A 22434-nucleotide genomic window follows, 5' to 3' on the forward strand; every position below is an offset into this window, starting at 1 on the left:
TTCCAAAATCAAACCAAACAAATACAATCCAAGTACAGATAACATAGAAAAACTTCCCTACTACCAATTCCTACCAATTCCCGTGTGTCACCTCGACTCACAATTCAGTTAGGTACTTACATAAATAAGAAGTTATATATAAACGGCAAGTTAACCAAATATGTCGGCGGGTGAACGACTCGCGTCTATTTCAGACTGTTAATAATTATGTACAGCAAAAGGAACGAGTTGTCTTTGCGTCCGCTGCACTTGTGAATGGCTTCAATATTGCGATTCGTTTTGGACTGAAAATGGCAATTTACTGGAGTTATAATCCTCTCAAACTGGGGGTAAAAGGATTGGAAAGTATTTCCTTTTCTGCAGTATTGGTACTGCTGAGTAAGTAATAGAGGCTCGGGTCGATCGACCAGAAGGTTAAGCAACGCTTGACGCGATTAGGCCGGAGATGATTGACCAACTTCTCTAAACTTTGAAAAAAAATGGCATAAAAGGTAAACTTAGGTCAAGCGACTTAGGTGAAAATCCTCTACCTACTTTGAGCATAAGGATAAAAAGTAGCCTCGGTAGCCTCTCTCGATATTGACATCATTTCTTAGATCAAACCGATCAGGCAAACGCACTTTTCAGCTTTATAAAAATTGAATAAATAAACTTTATAAGAGAAAGTATGTATAAACGAAGAATTACTTCAATTTAAATAGTAATATGTTTTATCCGTGATTCCATTAATCATTACAGATTTAAATTAGACGAAGGATGCTTTTAAATTTTCGACGACATTATTTGCGTCAACCGACTTACAAAATGACGTATTGCATTGCGCAATTTTACACTTGTAGTGCAAAGAATTACAAGCATCCTGTTTTTCAAATAGATCAAAATGTCACTCGTACGTAATCTAAACATATTACAAAAGCTAATTAAAGAAGCAGACTCTAGAAACATCTGTGCATCTATCATCTACCTAATCTTTTTTTAATTATTGCTTATTATTTCAGTATTCCATTAAAAAAGCTATCGCGACTATCCATATTTTTTTACTCAATGAAAATATCTACACGAACATAATTCGATCTATGCGAGTCTGGTACTGAAATTGTGCGGGGCCCAGCAGGGCCAAGGCCTGCCGGGGCTGCGGGTTGTTCGAAAGAGATACCGCGGCCCTGGTACTTAAAAGGCCTATGACGGAACACGACGGTTTTTAGTCAGTAAGAGTCTGACACTCCCTCACCGCTGCTAACCCAGCGGGAGGGGTCATCTGATGATTTTTGACGTCGGAAAAAAAAACAAAAAAAAGGTACTGAAATTGTACTGCAACGGCGGCAGGGGGAAGGGTCATTTGATGATTTCCCACCTTAATATAAGGAATGAAGTGCAATCCAAATATGTATCATACTATTAAATTGAAGCAGTTAGGTACGTTTGCACGAAAGATAACATTACAAGGAAGTTTTAGCCAACATAACCCTGCGAGTCCTAAGATTTGCACCAAAGAGGAGCTTCTTAACATTAATAAAAACCCTAGAGAGAGAAAACGCATAACGTTACATGTGCTGTCGATACTACCAAACCAAGAATAAAATCTCAGACACAACTATACAAAAAAACATTCGAAGCATTCACCAAAACCGTGATCTAAAAGTCATTCGAGTACGTACACGAAATCTAAACGCGGCGCTGAAAACAAAACAAGCGCTTCTTATCCGCCGGTTACATCCTATCTATTAACATATCCTCACGACAAGTGGCCAGCCAGGGGACGCCATGACACCTCTATTTCGAGACCGCTGCAATAACAGTACCGATGGTATTTTTATTACTCACTCCAGTTTATTTCAGTTACAATTTGACAAAATAAAAATAAGAAGGGCTCGCGTTGGCGGCGTAATGTGACACTCTGTTCTCTATACATCGGCGCCTCACTCAACTGCCGTATCTAGTACGCAGAATGAAAGTGTCAATGGATGCTACACTGGATGTTAAACCAGTGGCCCTTTAATGAGAGTGCGTTCACCTCAAGTGGAGTAAATGCATGTGTTTTTGGAAACAGGAACGAGACATTTCCGTGTTTCAGTTTTTCTTTCATACGAGTGGAAAGATTTCAATCTTTATTTTTGTTTACTGTTAAATTGTACGTCTTTATGTTGTGTTTTCGTTTTAAATATGTTCTCTGCTGGAAAATGGATTATATATCATGTCGTGCGCGTGATTCTTATGCTCTATTTATCTGTATGTATCAATCTATTCTAGGATACTTGTAGAAGGGGATTATGAAGCTCGCCACGTGGATTCAGGGTACGTTAACTAGAATTATTTTTGTTCTAGATCCCTTACATTACCTTTACATTTACATCTATCGTAATATAAACTGAAGCACTATCCTTGCTGTAAGTTCTTATAGTTAACCTAGTCATTCTCATGGAAAAAATCGTCAAGAAATCTTTGTCGTGCACCTGTTGCTACGCTTCAGTAAGATCGCTACAATATCGTAAAAAATTAAGTGTCAATGTAAGTATCAGATAAAGCCGATACAAATACCATTTAAAACAGATATCGTGGTCCTTAATCGCGCGTCGCACGTCACCCGCAACGCCGAACAAAAAGGTGGAAGAATCCAGAGAATCTTACATAAAATTAACATTTATGAACGCAATAAAACGCCAAAGAACACTAAACAGCCGACGGAGGCGCTTCCACGATACTTAGGGCGATACCATCGCAGATATAAACACGCCAACTTATAAATTTAACACCTGTCTGACTGTCAAAACTATTCTTTATTACTGGTGCGTATAGCTATATTGTTCATACATTACCACTTGGGTTAATGGTGGCATGGCAAGTTGTAAAAGAAAGTCGGCAATGTTGTGGTGTCGCTGCGATGGCGTGGCACCGGCGCGCACGCAACACCGCAGAACTTATTTCCGCTAAATAATTGCCAGTCATCAAGAGTTTTCAAACGTTTTCGTTGTAATGTTTCTACTTCTGTTTGTTAGGGGTCCTTGTCGGAGCGAACATAATTTGATGTTTTATTTAGCGTTTATCTCGTTTTGAGGTTTATTTCGACTTCCATTTTAAGATTAGACTGAAAAAACTCTATTACATATAAAATTCTAAAGTATGACTCACTTCAGCAATAAAACGGACTGAAGTAGGAGCTACTCCTACATACGTTATTGTGAACATTGAAATTGGTAGTAGGTGGAGAAATATTTACGCAAAGCATTTATAAGTACCAATTATGACAAAACTCTTAAAATTTGTCACTTAGGGTAAACATGATCTGATATTTTTCTTACCTTACATAATTGTTCTATGTATATAGAAGTATGCGTTAAATATGTAGGTACCTAAACAAACGAATAACAGCTAAACAAACAACCTCATTTACCATTAAAACTACTCTCTAATCATACAAATATTACCCAAACATTAGTTGAAGGTGATGGCTAAGTCTATTTCACACAATCCGCATTTCCCTCGAATAAGTCGGGTAAGTATTGGGCGCACGCACTTGCAGTAGCCCCGTTTACATTGTCACGGCTACTAGAAGATAGTAACTGGCTACTGCACTTAATTTTAGCCCACATTTTTCTAGAACAGATAAATAATAAATAAAATAGCTGTATATTTTAAATAATTATTATTTTTATTTAAGAAGACCTGATATAATTTTTTAAAAGACAAATTATATAGTTATAATAACCACGGCGCCAACATTTCAGTAAACAAAAACAAACGCATTAAACATTGAAATATACAATAAGAAAGCCCTATTAATCTTGTGTTGCAAACTTATGAAAGAATTTTCCCGCGTCCCACATATTTAAAACACTTGGGATCGTTCATTTGTTTAGTGGAAATTCTTATAGTGTTGCCAACTGTGTAAGTGATGAACAACGGTGAGATTACGTCGCCTATTTAATAATTGTATGGAAAAACAGAGTATTATTAGATACGAGTGAGACGAAATGTATTTTTGTTGTTTCAAATGTAGGTATTGTACTGTAGTTATTGTTTGGCACAATTCATTTTGTTCAAATTTTTATTAAATATTGCGTAGTTTTTGTACGAATTGCATCCATATTTGAAGGATTTCTCCAAAGTTTTGTTATGACTTTTAGTCAGTTAAAATATATCCGCAATTAATCCTTGCTCATAATATAAATGCTTAATTCTGCGATTAAATACGAAAAAATTAGAAAATCCGTCTATCGCTCTTTCATGGCAAAGTACTGAAAGGTACACATTTACGTAGTCTGCAGCCTGAGAAGTGGCATAGGCTAATTTTAATCCGGGTGTGAGAAGTACTGTCTTCGAGACGCAAGTGGAGTCACTAGAACAGCTAGTTTGAAAATAAAAAAGCACCCCCTATGCCAGTAACTTGCCCCCACAAACGCAGCACGGTGCGTAACGTACAAAGTTAGACAATTAGATGCGCACGCGAGGCGGCGACGTCGCGGCTCCACGTGTCGAGTACACCTTAGTCTACATTAATCTTTATGGCCATTTCCACACTATTTACATCGGTTTTTTATTAAAGTATTTAAGTGATTCTTTTAAAAATGCTTTTGTTTGGTTGTTGATGCTAATCTTGAAGCAACTTTAGTTGGTTCATGTCTTTAAAGTGACTAGATAGTTTGAATTTGAAAGAGCAGGATTTTCATTTTGGCTACGTTTTCTCAGGAATCTGCTAGTTTAATATTTTTTTATTAAGACAGTTACTTCATTACGGCATTACAGTCCTATGAAAAGCTTTTTAAAGCTTGCACTTTACCGACTTCTATGGCCTTTTTATTCGAATTAGGTTCGAGGTCTGTAAAGTGTGTATAAAACCATTCACATAGGTACAAATGAATAGCCAAACCATATTCCGATGTAGAAAATAATGCTCGAAGAAGCCTACAGTAATCAGGAAACATACACCAAGAATAAGACGTTAATATCACTTAACAATTAACGATATAAACCAATCAAGTATTTCGCGAGTTTTTATAAAACAATTCGTCGGGCTATTAAACGAACGTAACTGAATATAAGTGAAAAAAATAATAGTTTCGCTAACGGACTTTATCCAACGTATTTTGTGTGTACCGCCATTAAAGCTATTATGATTGATATCATTATTTCGCGAATTGCGCCAGCACTGCGCGAAAATACCGAGACAAATTGAGTAATTTTCACTACATATGAATTTGTGGGTCGGTATGTTTGTTTGCGTTTCATACACTCTGAGGTACGGGAATTTGATAAAACGTAAAATAATAATTTTACGCATAAAACTGCCTCTATAAAGATGAGCAAGTTAGTCCGCTAATATACATAGATAGGTACTTTACCTACATTCAATGACCGATTATCGAACCGATTAAATGTAATGAAAGTACCAAAAATGACTCCTTCCATATCGCTAAGCAATTGCTGCGATAATAGCAAGATGCTTAGAATTAGATAAATTCCTATGCCAGGCAGAGTAAGGAGCGGGAACTAGCACAACAGTTTGCCAAAATAATAACAAAACAATGTTCATTTAGCGTAAGTTTTAGTGCGAGTACCGTTAGCAAGTTAATTGGGACCATAAAACCGAAAACTTGATTGATAGAACATCGCCATTTGAATAAATTGCTGACGGTACATAACATACCTACTCGCAGTATTAATACTTTTTGCCAATTTATAATTGTTATGTGATTGAAAGTATTGATGAACACCTAAGGTAATGATTGGGAACAATTATTTTTATTCGAATTTCGTGGGCTGTGCGTTATGACTTTCCAATTTGTATTTATTTTTGCGTTATGGCCTAAATTCCGGACTTAATTTAATTTTTGATTACCTTGTAAACTCAAAACTTTAATTGAATAAAATCATGCCTAGCAAAAATATAACATTTTCATGAACAATCTCAGAAAAACACTGACAAAAGATTAATTACCTACCAAGAAAAGTCGAAATGTTGTCGAAATAAAAAAAGCTACTTCATAGTATGCCAATATAGCCAAAACCCCTTTACAACAAAAATAATACAAAACAGGACAAGACTATCGTGTCTAGAAGTAGTTCTTAACGAAGCACTAAAGCAAACTTCGATACTTATGTGAAAAGTTAATACCCTCAAAATGAACTTGTAAATCGACCTTAGAGTAAAGCACACTGCAAACTTTTAGTCGGCCGATAGTCTTCTTCCTCTTGCCCTGTTCCTAATTTTATTTGGGGTCGGAGCAATATGTCGTCCTCATCCATTTCTCCCTGTCAGTCGTCATACTGACACTCACTCCCTTCCTATTCATGTCATCTTTCAGGCAATCCATCCATCTTTTCTTAGGTCTTCCTCTTCCTCTCCATCCATCTACATTCATACTTAGCACACACTTTGTTGCATACGTATTATCCCTCCTCATTACATGCCCTTACCATGACAACCTTCTACTTCTCATCTTTTCTGTAACTGGCGCTACTTTCAGACTTCCTCTAATGTAATAATTCCTCGATAGTCAGGGCTCATAAATCAGTATGAAAATGGATGGTACTCACATTACAAAGATAAGGTACTTAGCCGGTATCAAAACGACTGAAAACATGGACTGGATTCAAGATTTTCCTTTAAAAAAAAAATTACAACCGTCGGCCAACTGTTGTGGTCTGCAGTATCTGGATACTTTTAATATTCCGTAGTACAAGACTTTACCACGAAATAAAGTATATTTTTAGATGGAAAATAAAGACGTTCGCAGTAACAAGACACTAAAGTCACTACACATAATTTAAAGTAATTTTTATAGCTCGAGTTATAAAGAACGTGAGTACGATCTATAAATACGGCGTTTGCGCACATTTCTTGTAATTCAAACATTTGTCACATTTTTATTCAGTTACGCGGTACTTTGTACTACGGAGATGTTTTCAGAAGATTCAGATTTGACATAAGTGCCTACATATAGCCAAGGCGCTAGTGATCAGTCTAGTATCAGTTTGATCAATTGGTATCGGAAACCCAGGTACCTAATTGGGTTGAGGAGGTCGGACCGGCAGTAGCTCCATACACAGGTACTCAGAAGAGTCCAATCAGACTACACAAAATATGTTATGAACTCGCTAGAAATTATTGAAGTATTACTTCTGACTTTCTTATTCTTTTGTATGTCAAAGAAGCACGTGGCATAGCCAAACTGAATGTTGTTATGATTGAGCGCGCATACGCATATATCGCGTTCACAAGTGTTATTGGTATTATTTGAGCGCAATTTGCTATAATTATTTCGTGATTTCAGGTATTATTGCAGTGTAAAGTACAGGGATGATAAACAGTGTTGATGATTGACTTAAGGGAGACTCGTGAAAATGTGAGCTGTTTTAAAACCAATATGTATCTTACAGTAAAAACTTACAGCTAACCATATTCAAAAAATATTGTTGGCAAACGATCTGGACACAAGGACCATTTTTTATAGATTTTGGTAATTTGACCCGCCATTGGCTGCCACTGCCCGCCATATAATAAAGTGAGAACTTTTACCAATCAATCTTAAATGTCATATTGAAGAAACAAGGACACTAAGAGGACAACATTTCCTTTGACAAACTAACAGGTCTTATCAACTTTATTCGTATCTTGTTCAACACATAACACCACTCTACCGACATAAGGAAGCCATCGAGTATGGGGGACAGCTCTCCGTCAAAACAAACATTTTATTTTTACAATTACGTAGGTACATGCTGGCTATTTCTGTGTGTACTTCGTAATCTGGTAGCTTCAGCTCGGGTCACGTAGTGCGGTAGGATTCAGGCGTTTTTCAGATCGGTGATGTTGAGTTAATGCTGTGATTTTAATGATTGATGATCCCGAAATTGGTGGTTGGTTAGTGAAACACGCTGTTAAAAAATATACTCATATTGTTTGTTGCAACTACATTCAGCCCTGAATAGCTGAAACTGTTGGATATTTTTAAAGGTTGTCTTAAAACTGAGGTCTACACCAATTAAGTTTTTTTAAGCAAAAACATTTACATTTTTGGACAAATTATAAAGACGCGTACTACAAAATAAAGTTGATCATCACTTTATCTAATATCAATCTACAATCAATACTACTTCGAACTTACACACAAAACCATAACCACAGTAGCCTAAAAAGAAAAAAAAACAACCAAAAAGAAACGCACCGGCTCCTACATATCCCTTACATAACAGCCATTAATAATTCTCAATAAAAATCATTTTTATTCTCTAGAACGAGGCGCCACAGCTAAATCAAAGGAGCCATAGTGTTGTCCAATCGCGAGCCGAGTGTATATCGCTCAGCGACCGGTGAATAATGCTAGCGACCAGATTAAACTTACAGAGACATTATAAAAATACTTTAATGATGGTCCGTAGGGCTGTGGAGGCGGTAGTGTTTGTCACGTTCTCTGTTAAAATAGGTAAACGCTGTATGATTTTAAATGGTAGCGTCCATTATTTTAATATTTTTAATTAATAAAAGTTTTGTGCAAGGCAGCTTCTGTATCTACATATTTATATCAACCAGAATATGTAGCTATAATAAAATGCAAATGCGGAACAAATGGCTAAGTCATGCGCACCTTCTGGCAAGACATTTAGACCATTCCCAAACTATCCTGACTTAAGTACCCTTACTAAACAAATTCAATTCCTAGCTACCGCAGTCTGTCACATCTACTATTTCCTACGTCCACGGTGTAAGCGAGTGCATCCCACCCACACGTTTCTGTATTATTTCGGTTGGCGACGTCGCGTTGCCTCACCGCAGTGAAATATGTACCCGCGGTCTACTTGCTCGCCGGTCAGATATCTTAGTACCTCTGATCGTAGACATTTTACATACAAACGACTACGGTATTTGAGATTACGCGTACAAAACGAAGATTGTTGAGATGAAGTTACTGAATATATGAATAGTCTGATTTAAGAGACCGAAGAGAAACGTTCTATATACGTAATTTTTGTACTTTAACAGCAAAAGCACAGCAGATTAAACAAAGCGCTGAGAACTGAACCGCAATAGACGTGACCATAGGGATAAAAGTATTGATTCTAATTAGTCCGCATTTGTGTGTGGCAAAAATATTACACAAGTATTATTACGTAAAAAAACATTAAATAGATGACAAAGTCGTGGTGACTTAGTGGAAGTCGTGGTGGTTTAGTGGGTAGAGAACCAATCTCTCAAGTATGAGCTGAAGGGTGAGGATACCTCGGTGGACTTTAAACGCAGATTACGCGCTCCCTGTGCTTACCATGAGGCACCTACCCTCCGAGCAGGGCTACTAATCCTGAGGCGTGAGACCTACCCCCGTCATGGTTCTAGCTGGGCTCCTGGAGTTCCACATCAGGTGTAGGTGTGGTTCAATTTTTATAAGTCAACAGAGAGTGCTTATCAGATTGAACAACTTTTTCTAAAACGTCATACCTCTATATGCTATAGTCTAGCTGGGCCCCTGGAGTTCCACATCAGGTGTTTTAGATCTTCAATTTGTGTAAGTCAATAGAAAGTGCTTATCAAATTGAACAACTTTTGCTAAAACGTCATACCTGTATATGGTATAGAGAAGCTGGGCTCTTGGGGTTCCACATCAGGTGTTCCAGATCTTAAAATTTATTATCTCAGCTGAAAATGCTCATCACATGAAACAATTTTTGCCATGGCACCATTTTTGTATCTCTTATAGTTTTGTTGGTCTGTTGGAGTTCTGCATCAGGTCTTCAAGTTTCGAAGATAAATTATAGCCTATATGTTGACCAGGCTTAATACTGATACAACAAAGAAAAAATCATTGAAATCCGTTCAGTAGTTCGGAAGATTAGCGTGTACAAATCTAAGAAGATGTATACAAACTTTCATCCCCTATTTTATCCCCTTAGGGATGGAATTTATCAAAATCCTTTCTTAAGAGTTGCCTACGCCATAGTAGCTTTATGTATGCAAAGTCTCAGTCCGATCGGTTTAAAATTGACAAAGTTTCATACAAACTTTCATCCCCTATTTTATCCCCTTGGGGGTAGAATTGATCAAAATCCTTTCTTAGCGGATGCCTACGTCATAACATCTACCTGCATGCCAAATTTCAGCCCGATCCGTCCAGTGGTTTCAGCTGTGCGTTGATAGATCACTATGTCAGTCAGTCAGTCAGTCACCTTTGAGTTTTATATATTTAGATTGAACATTTTTGAAAGATCTGTATTTTCATTTTACGAGAAGCAGAAGGAAGCTTAAAAAGCAATAATTATTGAACAATCACACCGTGATTAAACCTTTTAACATCTATTAGACCAGCCCTAAGAGTCTTCTCTATTTTTCAAATAAATGTTTCCCACAGATTCTCACTTAATCACATCATAACATCTCAACTTCAAACTTTATTTTATCGACACAATAACACAGTCAATACTCGATATTCCACTTTATCGATAACACATCTCCTCTTTTCTACGCTCCTAGTCCACACAAGTTGGTCAGTTAGAATTTATAAAGATTATACCTCTACGTTTATTGTAGGTGCTGGATTTACTGGCGTCTGTACCATGGGTAATGTTAGCTATAAATCCCATGGGTTTCCAACGCAAAGTACTTCGAGTACTTACTAACATGTAGTGAGGGTTATTAATCTGGATGATGGCGTTTGGTCAGTAAGTGTGGGTATTGGTTTAAGAGTGATGTTCAATAAGTATTTGGATTTAGAATAGTTTTGGGCTGGTGTTTTAGGTTTGTATTGGCTTGAAACGATGCCTCATATTCGTATTAATGCGAAAGATCTGCATGTCTGATTTTCAAGTCAAAACTACTGAACAGATTTTAAGGCACACAAATATAGTCTAGAGACCGAGAAAAAACATGAGGGACTGACTTTTAATTTCCTTCAAGATGGATTGTGGTTGGATCTACGAGGAACAGCTAGTAAACAAAATATAGAAAGGAAACAGTAATACCTTTTACTTAGAATATTTAAGCCCTACAATGATACTAAAATTGACCACTTCTACTAATACTACTTGGAAATGATTGACATTTGCATAGGGCCATGAATAGACAACTGATTACAAATTGCCTCCCCTTTACTTCCGATTGCCAACCTACTAATAAGCTCACTTATCATAGTAAAGTAAGCTATTAGAAGCACCAAAGAGAATATAGTTTCTTTTCCAATGAAAAATGGATTTTTCAATATCGGAGAAATAAAAAGATCGATAAGGTAAAAATAAATCATACTTTTCTACGATTTAGATGTGCAATAAAATTGATTTACTTTTCAGAGGTCTTTTCTCCCCCTTGTGATTGATACTTTGTACGGCACTATATAAGAAAATTATTTTTTCTCCCGTTACAGTTAATATAATTTTAGCACACGTTGAAAAAATAATTACTTCAAAATACAAATATTGATCACCAGTCTATCATTTATTCAACGAAAAAAAAATACATTAACCTCCTTAAAATTCTTAGAAAACCCATTCACTCTTCTACATGCATTAGACCACGTAACCCAACAAGAAGGACATACTAATAGCTCTTCAAAAATTACTCATACCTTCCATATTTAAAATAAAAAAAAATCAACGCAATCGCCACGTGCTTCCCGCGACGGAAACGTATATGCTTCCCCTCCCGGCCCGCAAGTACATCGCCTTCCCCTCCCGCCCCTCCGTAGTAGCAGCTATTTCTAGTAGCAGAGACACTTCACTTGTACTTTACTGGATATCTCGATGTGATGTGACTTTTCTTAGGTGTAGAGTTAGGAAGGGCTTAGAATGGGCAAATTATTTAGTTTTATGAGTAAAATTAATAAACAAATAATTATAATTGATGATTTGAGTTTATAAATAATACTCTACTACTACCACTAAAACATATACATATACATATGTTCTAATGTACAGATTGGGAGATTTTTCCAAAAGTAAGTGAATGAGACTAAACTGATAGGAGTGAGGGTCCTCGACAAATGTACTTGTCAAACAGCAGTCTAGCTACATAGGATAATATCGTTTTGTATATTATGAAGCCTCAGAAACCAATCTGGTCTGTAAAAGACCGGGCACTTGGATTTAAAAATGTCTGTTACTGCAACATATCAAAATAGAAAACGGGATAAGTACCAACAATATTCCAGTCTAACCATTCCCAAAGCTATGGTGTCGGCATGCTCGCATCCGGAGCGGCGCGGGCCGTCGTAAGAAAACAACGTCGCACGCGCACCGCGCCGAACTGACTCATGTTCAGCAGTTTTAGTTTCATGCGAGTATTATTGTTTGAATTTGATTTGTTTTGTGGGAAAAAATATGTAAACCTCGTATAAACAGTAGGATTTCTTGACTAGCACGAATAAATAAGGACAGAAAAAACTACATACTTCTATTTTAAATTATCATGAGCCTTTTTAGTGACCTACTGGCAGGGAACAGACCTCTTCTCAAACAGAGAAGCAATGAGCGTTAATGCACGTTCTTGCCCAAGGCGGGTTGGCAATTTCAGACTGTTAAGTCCAAATTTCCTCAACGAATGTAGAAAGTACATAAAACTTAACACAAGAGTAATTTTATTGCTTAGCTGTTCGTAATAGACTCACACTATGTTTTTAGATTTATATAATGACTACCTTCACTTGCAGTCAAAGTACCAGCTCAAAATAAACCACAATACTAAGTGCCTACTTAAAAACCAGGACAATACCGATGATTAGTAAAGCTAACATGACGTCACATTTAACGCCTACAACATTACTTACGCGCAAATAATTTCACCTTCGCACCTCTATTGACAAGCGCAATGAGATGTACTAATGGCAAGGAACTGTTTGACAGTGCCACAGAAAATCACAGAATGGAGAACGCATTTTCAATGCTGATCTTAAAGACACCGACTTTCAAGTAAATTTTAAATTAAATCTGGTCATACCTATCCCATCAAAAACATTAAATGTAAAAAAAGCCAATCCTCTACGCAGTTCCTCCACCGTAAAAAGTTTTGAGATCGCATAGAAGCCAAGTCCTGTTCAACTTTAATTGTAATAATAAATCAACATTTTGTGACTATATCAATTAAATAGTTTTGTTCACATTACAATAATATTGACTTGAACACAGAGAAATTTTTTTATCCACGAGCTGGAGGGGCTCGTAGTTCCATCTACACCGAGGTCAAAAGGGGACACGGGAACACATAAAAGTACCTACAGGTAAACAATAAATGTATCTATGATAATAACTGCGAAAAACATTACCCTCCTTCTTTGGCAGTCGGGTAATAAAAATAACAAAGTATTCTGACAATTGTTAAATCTTCGAATTCCTAAAACTGACTCCCAAGCTCCGCCATGTTGAATTCAAGATTATAAAGTATCAATAAGCACTCCATTCGCTCCTCATCCTTGCTATTACTTACATCCTAGGCACGCCAATTGCGATGAGTAACATCATCCGCAATGAAACATTGTTCAAGAGAAATCTAACATGACTAATTGTTTGAGATATAATTGCGATTACGAAAAGGTCGCCTCTGGGAACTTTTAGACATTTGGGTTTTTTACTTTTGGAATTTAGAGGTGCTAATAACAATTCCGTTGATTGATCGCACTTGGATTTTTTTTCAATTGTCACGGTCGCGATGCGTAAGTATACTTTAAATGTTAGCTTGCTGCGTAACTCGACCGGTAAATAAAAATATTACTACTACTGATTAGCAAATAAAGCTGTAGGTAAGCAAAGGGAAAGATGGATTGACTGCCTAAAAGAGGATATGAATAAGAAGGGAGTGGATGTTAATATGATCTCTGATAGAGAGAAATGGAAGAAAGAAACATATTGCACCGACCGCAAATAACATGGGAAAAGGGCATATAGAAGTATAAGTGAACTCGGTAAATCTGTAGGTATGTTAGAACGTATAAGTTTCTATAGCTATTTCGACGCCTCCCACGCAGAAGGTCGGAACACATTTTTTTACAAAAATCGTTTTTTTGCACCATTACAATAATCTTAAATGTTATTACATATTACTAAAATCCAAATTTTAATATCTTCTATAAATAGCGAGTTTTTTAATGGATAATGGTCTTAACAACAATGTTCTCCCGCGCATAAAGTCGCGCGGATAGTTCCGACTGTATGCTCCGATTGATTGGAGCGAGGACGGCCAATCAGAGCGCAGTACCGACGTCGTATGTCAATCGTCGTATTCCAGCCGTCCCACGCAAAACGTCGAAACGTTTATGTTACGACTTTATACGCTGTAATCATACGTGTACTGTGTTCAGTTACGACTTTATATTACTCAATAATTTAATTCTAGGAGTCGTAACTTATTCTTAAGACCATATGCGAGGTTTAAATATAACAATGAATAAAAGTATAAAGACGTATCATAGACATACGGCTGTATGCTCCGTTAAAAAAATAAGATACGATTCTCTGCTTTTCAATTATGGTTGAAAAATCATTAAAATTAACGTTCAAACTGCTTCGTTGTTCTAGGGGCTGCGAATATGACTGCCCGCCACAAGGTATTGGGTTTGATTCCCGTATCGGGCAATATATTATTGGGTTTTTCAATTTCGAAATTCTCATAACACGGAATCTGGAATAGTGCCTAATGTTCGACAACAGGCATAACAATGGGATTAATAACTGTGTGGACTGTAATATTCTCCTGTCTCTTACCTCTCTAACCTATGCTTACCCCTTTTGGGAATAAAAGTCGTGATGTTATGTTTGAATTATGTTAATTTTCTAAGTCTCTATCTATGTATTTTTAACATGTGTAAAGGACAATGCTATTCTTTGTATAGTAGTCGGGCTCAAGTGTTGCCCACAGTAACTGCATAGTGTATAATGTTCCATAGGCTTATATTAGGTCTCAGACCAAAGCATTTCGAAATCTACCCCAGGAGTCCTGAGATAAACTGGTTTCAATCTTATTCAATATTCTGAAAAATATGCTTACAAACGAAGTCTTAACTATTCCACTTTTATTACCTTAATTTAATTATATTAATTGATAAATACGAGTTATAGTATATGACATCTTTTTTTTAACCGACTTCCCAAAATGAATCCGTCGGTTACCAACCGATTTAAACAAATATTTTATTGTTTGAAAGGGTTTACTTCCTAAGTAGTTCGTTTGTCATCCGGTCTAGATATGGAAACCCTAAAAAAATCGGTTGCAACTCTCGAAAATTATAGACACATTTAGTGGAAAACTTCTCATTCGGGTATATGTCTCAGATACCACAAAACAGTGGAGGTTAAGATCTGACCTGAAGATGAAGACGACAGAGAAACGAGGGAATTCCTCAACGGTGTCTACTATCTAGCTCGTATTCGAGAGAGAGTTCTTGATAAGATTTTTATAGTAGATAGCCCATAGCGCAGGGGTCTTGTAGATTTTAACCGAGAATTAATTGCCTTATTTTTCAGGAAATCAGGGTCAGTTTTTATTAGAAACTAATGCTTTTAGAATTTATTTTAAAATCACAGTAAAAAAATTACTCATTCCAACTTATTACAGATCCTGAGATGAATGATAATGAATATGAACAAGACTTATTTGTCAGAAAAGTCTTGTCCGAATAATTTGTCAGGACCCTTGGGAGCGATTTTATAAATATTTGTATTTCGTGTTAAAGTGAAGTAAAGATCCTATTTAACCACTCCGATTTACTGGGCAAAGGGCTCAGGCTTTGTAAATTGATTGTTCATGTGGAATATTTATTTACAACAACTGGTTTTCATGAGGACCCTCGGGACCAATATCTAAAATATTTTAATTTCGTGAAATGAGTGAAATAAAGAGAATTCCCACTACTGGGCAGCTGCCCAAGAATTTGTAGAGTGACTATGTAAGGAGAACATTTGAACTGGTTTTCCTCGGGGCCTCTGGGACCGATTTCAAAAATATTTTAATTTCGTGTTAAGAGTTAAGTAAATAACCTATTTCAACTATTCCCACTACTGGGTAATTCACTTTATAAAGTGACTGTTCATGTGGTATATTAGAAATACGCTGTAACTATTTTTTCTCCACTTTCTAATGCTTCTTTCTTACCATTTGACTTTATTTCTCTAGCCTTAAACTTGTTATTTAAATGGATTTCGACAGTTTGCTCGTCGCATATAGTCGTAATTCAAAACTTACGTCGTTATTCGTGTTGTTTAAATCAAGTTTATGAACGCATACAGTCGTAACAAGAAGATACGACCCTTTTCAATCAAGTATAAGGTCGTAAGTAAGTAAATTGGGTTTTTTTCGGTAACTACAATTTTTTATAATATCCAGCACCTGGAAATAAATTATTTAATTGTTAATTGACAGCATAATGCAAAAATCTCTGTTGAAAACCTTTCAGAAAAAAAATTATCATCACCGAATACAAAAAACGCTCTCCTGTAAAAACGATTTTTTAGCCTTACGACCTTATGCGTAGGAGGCGTCGATTTGGATTATCCATGTCTCACAGACAGAGTTTACCTAAGATGTAGATTAAAACAAAAATAATTTAGGTACGTGACGTTTCTGAAAAAACCCCAGTCAAATAATTATCCGTTCTGTAAGCTGATATTATTCACATTCTATATTATTTTCGCACGTAGTTAGTAAGCTTAGGATGACTGTACATATGTCTTAATAACCAAATGATTCTGTTACTTTTAAATACAGGAAATTACTAGGCAATGAGTGTTCGAAGTTTTGCACATTTTATATTTGGGCTTTACTAGAATTTTGCTAAATGATGATGACTATTGGTTGGAGGATATTTAAAGTGTTGATGATGTTATTACATTTATTTCTTTGTGTCTTTTTGTGGGCAGTAGTCAGAATTGACAATTACCAAGATATCACTTTAGTGTACTTAATAATATTTAAGAGTATCATTGTCTTCTTGAAATTATTGATCGATGGTTTAGATATTTATTTATTTATTTAGCAGATTTTCAGAGTCAGATTAAAATATTGGTGCAAGTTTAAAATTTTGATAATCATGTCTAACAAATAGTAAAAAGCTTTTAAAAATTAAAACCCGTTTACGTGATCAAGTAATTTATAGTTATTGCATTAGGTTTAATTTATTATTATTATGTTCTATGTCCAGGGATAGAAAAACATGAGCTTTACGATCTGTTTATGTATATCTTGCGCAAGAGCAGTAAATGTGGGGGAAAATGGGTCATTAATGTTGGAGCATGGCTTAGCTCGTGACATTTTCGGTAGCAAGATTATAGAACAGTAGCATAGATGTTTTATGTCACGAATGCGGGTGAGCTACACTTGTGTGTGTAAAATGTACGTGCACATTGTCTTTGTATGACTCGACGACTCGGCCACTACTGAGCGCTCCCGAGCTTACGCATACAAAGACAATATGCATGTACACTTACACATACGAGTGTGGCTCACCCACTTTTGAGAGATTTTTATACGAGTAGCAAGGTTCAAAGTACTCAATAAGCAACATATTTTGTAAGTTCTGATACAGTTAATCAAGACCAAAATAATTCCATTATAGTTATGAATTAATCAAAGTTTTTTTTCCAGATTAATTAAGTTATTAAGTTCTCACTGAAATGAAATATCTCTGCAAATTTAAAGTCTACTTGCTAACAAGTGTAGCTAATTTAAGTAACAAATACTCCCAAAAATAATTAAATTAGAAATTAAAACCAACAAAAAAAGGCCATAATTTTTAATTATCACAAACTATATTTTATCGCTACAATAATTTGAATAGAAAATATAACTAATTAACGTAATAATTTTTAATACAGGTTCCTATTGCTCATTATTGAAAATAAATTAGTCTGGACATGTTTACGACTGTACCGTAAAACTTTAGTGGTAAAACATTTTCAATTTATTTTAGTCGGTTAAGGTTATCAATACTTAGATCAGTATTTGATCTTCATTTATCTACTCATTTTTATTTTACTGATAAGAACATGCATTGCATAAAGATAAAGTAACTGTTATTAATTTTCAATACAAAAATATGACGAAAATTTTACATAAAAAATAAATAAATAAACATTACTGACAAATAGATTTTTTTATCGTTAAAATCTAAGTATAAAATTGACAATATATCAGTATTTATTCGTAATATATACAGATTAAATACTTTCTAACTGGCAGTAGGCCACAATAATAATATTGTTCACGAAATTATCGGCAAATCACATCGTTTCGTTTTATTGCCTCGTTTGACGATATCGGACATTCGTGGGACAACTGTGGCCTGCTTTTAACTATTTAGCTAATTAATATGAAAACTGCGTGTTAGCGAAATAATCAGTATTGCATTAACGTACCTAGTGGAAAATAATTTATTTACCTTTTAAAGTTTTGGAACTGTTAACTCGTGATGAAAGATTAGCTTAATGCTGTGATTAATGATTGTATTAACATAATAGGTAACTGAATAAAGCAATGCATTATCTATGTTAACGATTGCATTAAGTACCTGCAGTTACATCTGTGTCGCCATGGAAACCACTATGCAGTGCTCTCCTCGATAAATTGGCCATTTAACATCAAAATATTTTTTCAAACCGATCCAATAGTTTCTGAGGTCAAAGAGTTCAAACAAACAAACATTTTAGCTATGTAATATTGCATATATCCATCAGTTATGAACCGAAACTAGTTAACGACATAAGTTACTTATGACCTGAACCAAAAAGTAGTACTTCTTGAATTTATATACAACAGCTGTTGGTAGCTTTGATAAATATAAAAACCGAAATTAAAAACACATTAATAAAAATAGCTTCTTAATTAAGTATTTTGATTATGAACCGCTTATCTTTCTGTTGATCAGACACAAATATGTTATATTAATTAATAAATTCGCTACTATCGAGTATCGACAGACCTTTCTAATCAGCATAGACTTTACTATCCACCCTATGGAGAACAAAATTACTAGTGGAGATGTCAATAATGCAAAATCTCCTAATAAAATAAAAAATAAGGGAATTCGGGGGACGAGGAACGTTGCTAGCTCCGCCCTTACACTCCTTCTATGGAAGCTACCATTAATTGGAACCCGAATGTTAGTTCTAGTAACTGATCACGCGTACCTTACGTTGCTAGACCTACAAGAAGGCGCCTGACCTACCTTGTGGCACCTTCGCTATCTTTCCTTTCTCCGTTATCAAACCAAAGTATACCTATGTCATTTTATCTAAGAGCTTATGGCCCATAAATTTCATGTCTATTAACTTTTTTTATTGAACCAAAACTGCGTGAAAACGGTACACATACTGCTTAATTAATTTATGTAACAAATAAAACATGTGATTTACGCGTTTTCTAGTAAAAGCTTTATTTTTAGATGGAACGCATTTTACTGTTAGTTTTTTTTAGATTTCGCGTTTTTTTATAACTTTATTTTTAAGCCTACGACATTTTGATAACGAAATTTTTAATCCGTACAGTTACATCCGTATACTGCAAACTTTTATTCGCACAATAATTTGTTTGAGCTCATAAACCTATAGGTACGGAGATGAATAGTAGAGCACATATGTATTACATATGTGCTATTCAACGATCGGATATTTAGTCGTCATCAGATCGACTGAAAACTTTGATTGGAAGATTTTATTTTAAAAAGTCTAATTAAACCACTAACTAAGTAAATATTTTGTTTTATAAATTATCTAAAACGTCAAATATAAGTAACTACCCAAAAAAAGCTAGTAGGTATATTCGATTCAGCAACGGCTGTTGATAATCCAATTAACAAAGCTAGCAAATGAACAATACATAACACAGACTTTTTAAAAAAGCTGAAAATAAATTCATCAATTTCATAATTGAAATGCTTATCAACATTCGTTGCTGACTGTACTGTGAATAATACTCGAACTTCACTATAATACAATCTATATACATTATAATATACATTAAGAATTACATATGAATAATATTACATCTAACACTCATACATTTAAAAATACACCAAATTAGCATACACAGCGATGATGGTAATGAATGGCGTCTACGACCATGCAACACAACCCGCCCCGATAATAATACACAAACAAAAAAAGTACACAGAAATTACGAAAAATAAAACACAACGAAAAAAATTCGAAATTTAAAAACGCAGGATATTATTTGTTTCTGGTCAAGCAATGACAATGAATGATGTCAATGTTCGATTTTGAAATACTTACCTTTGACGAAAAAAGCGTCAATGTTGGCGATGATTCCTGTGAAAGAAACAATAAATATCCTGCTTTAATTGCCCAATTGTTTTTGTAACAAATAATAAATAACAAATTAAATAATCAAATAAAACAATTTTTGGAAAAATTTCACAGGGTTCATTCAAACATTGAAATAGAAAAAATAATATTCTATGTTTCATCACTGTTTATGTTAACTTATAGTAAAGTGGAATATGGTTTAAACTTAGAGTTTAGACATTCAATAAATCGAGTATTTATCTAGTACGTAGTAATTTTATATCCATTCCAATTAGATCCACCATACCATACCAGATAAACCATAGACTTACCATTATGTATAACCTACGTGCTTCATAACCGATTAGCATGTACTTCAAGTATGACTAATACCTTTACTCACAAAATTTCTAAGAAGAAAGCTTTAGAAATTACAGACAGGAGGAAAAATCCATCCAAACACGTCATCATTCGCTTCCCAGTACTAAAGCCCTTTTTATTCCTTACTTTATAATAAGGCAGCCTTATTCGTGAGAAATATTCGGTAGACATCCAAACAACGCATAGGTCGAAATCAAACTTTTTGGTCTGAAATGTTTTATCTGTGGCAACTCTGTAATGGAATCTTTGCCGCCATTTCAATGTGACGGTGCATTTTTTATTGACAGCGCCGAGTGATAAATTAATTCGTATAATAAAATGTAATTGCAATATTTATTACCGATCGTCAATTTTTTACTCGACACACGTGTGCAAATTACAAGTATAACAAAATATGATTACAAGGTTTTATCCTGGCGTCAAAAAAACCGACACATAGACTATAAACAAAATGGTTGCACGTCGATCTTCGTTTGGCAAAAAACCGCGCGTAATTATACCAGAAACGAATGCTAAACGTTAATATTTATTACTTCAATACCTATTAAACATATCGTAGTACAATGGTTGGCAAAAAACTGCAAAAACAATGGCAGACACTTGAGAATCGCATGCGCAAGGCAATGAACAAAAAAGATAAACCCACTCTTTCCTAAATTATCCTGTCACGCTCGCCTATAAAATGCAATTGGCTTAAAAAATCGAAATCGGAACTCGTTAGAATAAGGCTCGTTCACACTTGTTGGAAATTAAATAATAGGAGAAGACTAAGAATTATTGACATGCCGTTCTAATAAGATTCTTGTAAGTGTGTCGTGTCATGCAAGATGGCTTCGAAGAGCAAATATTCTCTGACATAAGAAATGTGTATTTCAAAGATACAGTTTCCTATTGTTGAAGGAATAGAGAGCACCTACACATCAGAGCCCAGGATTCGTAACTCAACGAGACATAAATAACTTTCATTTACAAAAGGGAGAATTGAATTTCGATCAATAAATCAAACGAAAATCGATATACGAAAGAAAGAAATCTGATACCTAGATTTAATCTTCGGAATCAATAACCGTATGATACCGGAACCGTATGTCCAGCCCTAAGAAGCATTACTGCCAATCGAAATTAAACCTTATTACAATTCGTTAGAGTTCAAAAACGGGTTGTTTGTTTGTAAAAGGTTGGTTGCGCGCAATAGGCGCATGCGCGTACCTGCGCAAGGTGACCCGCGCAAGGGCACGGCTGCGCAAGGGCACTGCGGCCCCCTCCCGGCGGTCCCGCGGGCTCCGACACGCCATTACCGAAATGACCATTATGGGAGAATAGGGATGCAGCTACATATCGATAAAGTCAATTGTTTAGAAGAAGATACATAAGTCGATAATATCCAAATCCAAAAAAAAGAGTGCTATTTGGTACTGACCTTTGAAATTGAACTGATTTGGTGGACAAAGATTTGGGTTCAGATTTCTTTCATTTATTTCAATTTGTACCAACTAGAACAATTGAACTGGCTTATTACATTTCGCACGCGAACAGTGATTACCAAGACTTGTATATTTTGTAGATCAATTTTAATTTAGATACAAATCTATGGCAAAGAGTCCAAAGAGACATAAAACAAGGTCAACGGTCATTCTCAAAACAGCACTTACGTTGGTTTTATGTCGAATTTTCTGTTTTAGTAATTGTTAAAGCCGACCTAAAGTCGTGACTTGCCCATAAAGTCTGACTACTACGTTTTAATTGAACGCTGGATGTCGCTTCCTGATTTGTAACTCATCGGTAGAAGTATTGGTATTGGTTGAGTAAATAGTACAATTCACCATTGCTTGTTATATGTCTAGGGGT

At 35.4% G+C, this 22434-nt stretch overlaps 1 protein-coding gene across 17 annotated transcripts in view; it reads right to left on the reverse strand.

Moving 5' to 3' along the window:
* Positions 1–22434, reverse strand: part of LOC110381336 (voltage-dependent L-type calcium channel subunit beta-3) — a 132017-nt gene that overhangs the window by 32827 nt on the left and 76756 nt on the right. For 13 of the 17 annotated variants that reach the window (XR_010276558.1, XM_064035139.1, XM_064035138.1 and 10 more), the window contains one exon: positions 20194–20229. The exons of the other annotated variants lie outside the window; for them this stretch is intronic. Coding sequence is in view for 12 of the 13 variants with exons in the window: in XM_064035139.1 (XP_063891209.1) it covers positions 20194–20229 (36 nt within the window). In the remaining variant the exon portion in view is untranslated. The remainder of the gene's footprint in view (positions 1–20193; positions 20230–22434) is intronic. 17 annotated transcript variants of the gene reach the window in all.

Source organism: Helicoverpa armigera, chromosome 6 (genome assembly GCF_030705265.1).
Source record: "Helicoverpa armigera isolate CAAS_96S chromosome 6, ASM3070526v1, whole genome shotgun sequence".
Lineage (NCBI taxonomy): Eukaryota > Metazoa > Arthropoda > Insecta > Lepidoptera > Noctuidae > Helicoverpa > Helicoverpa armigera.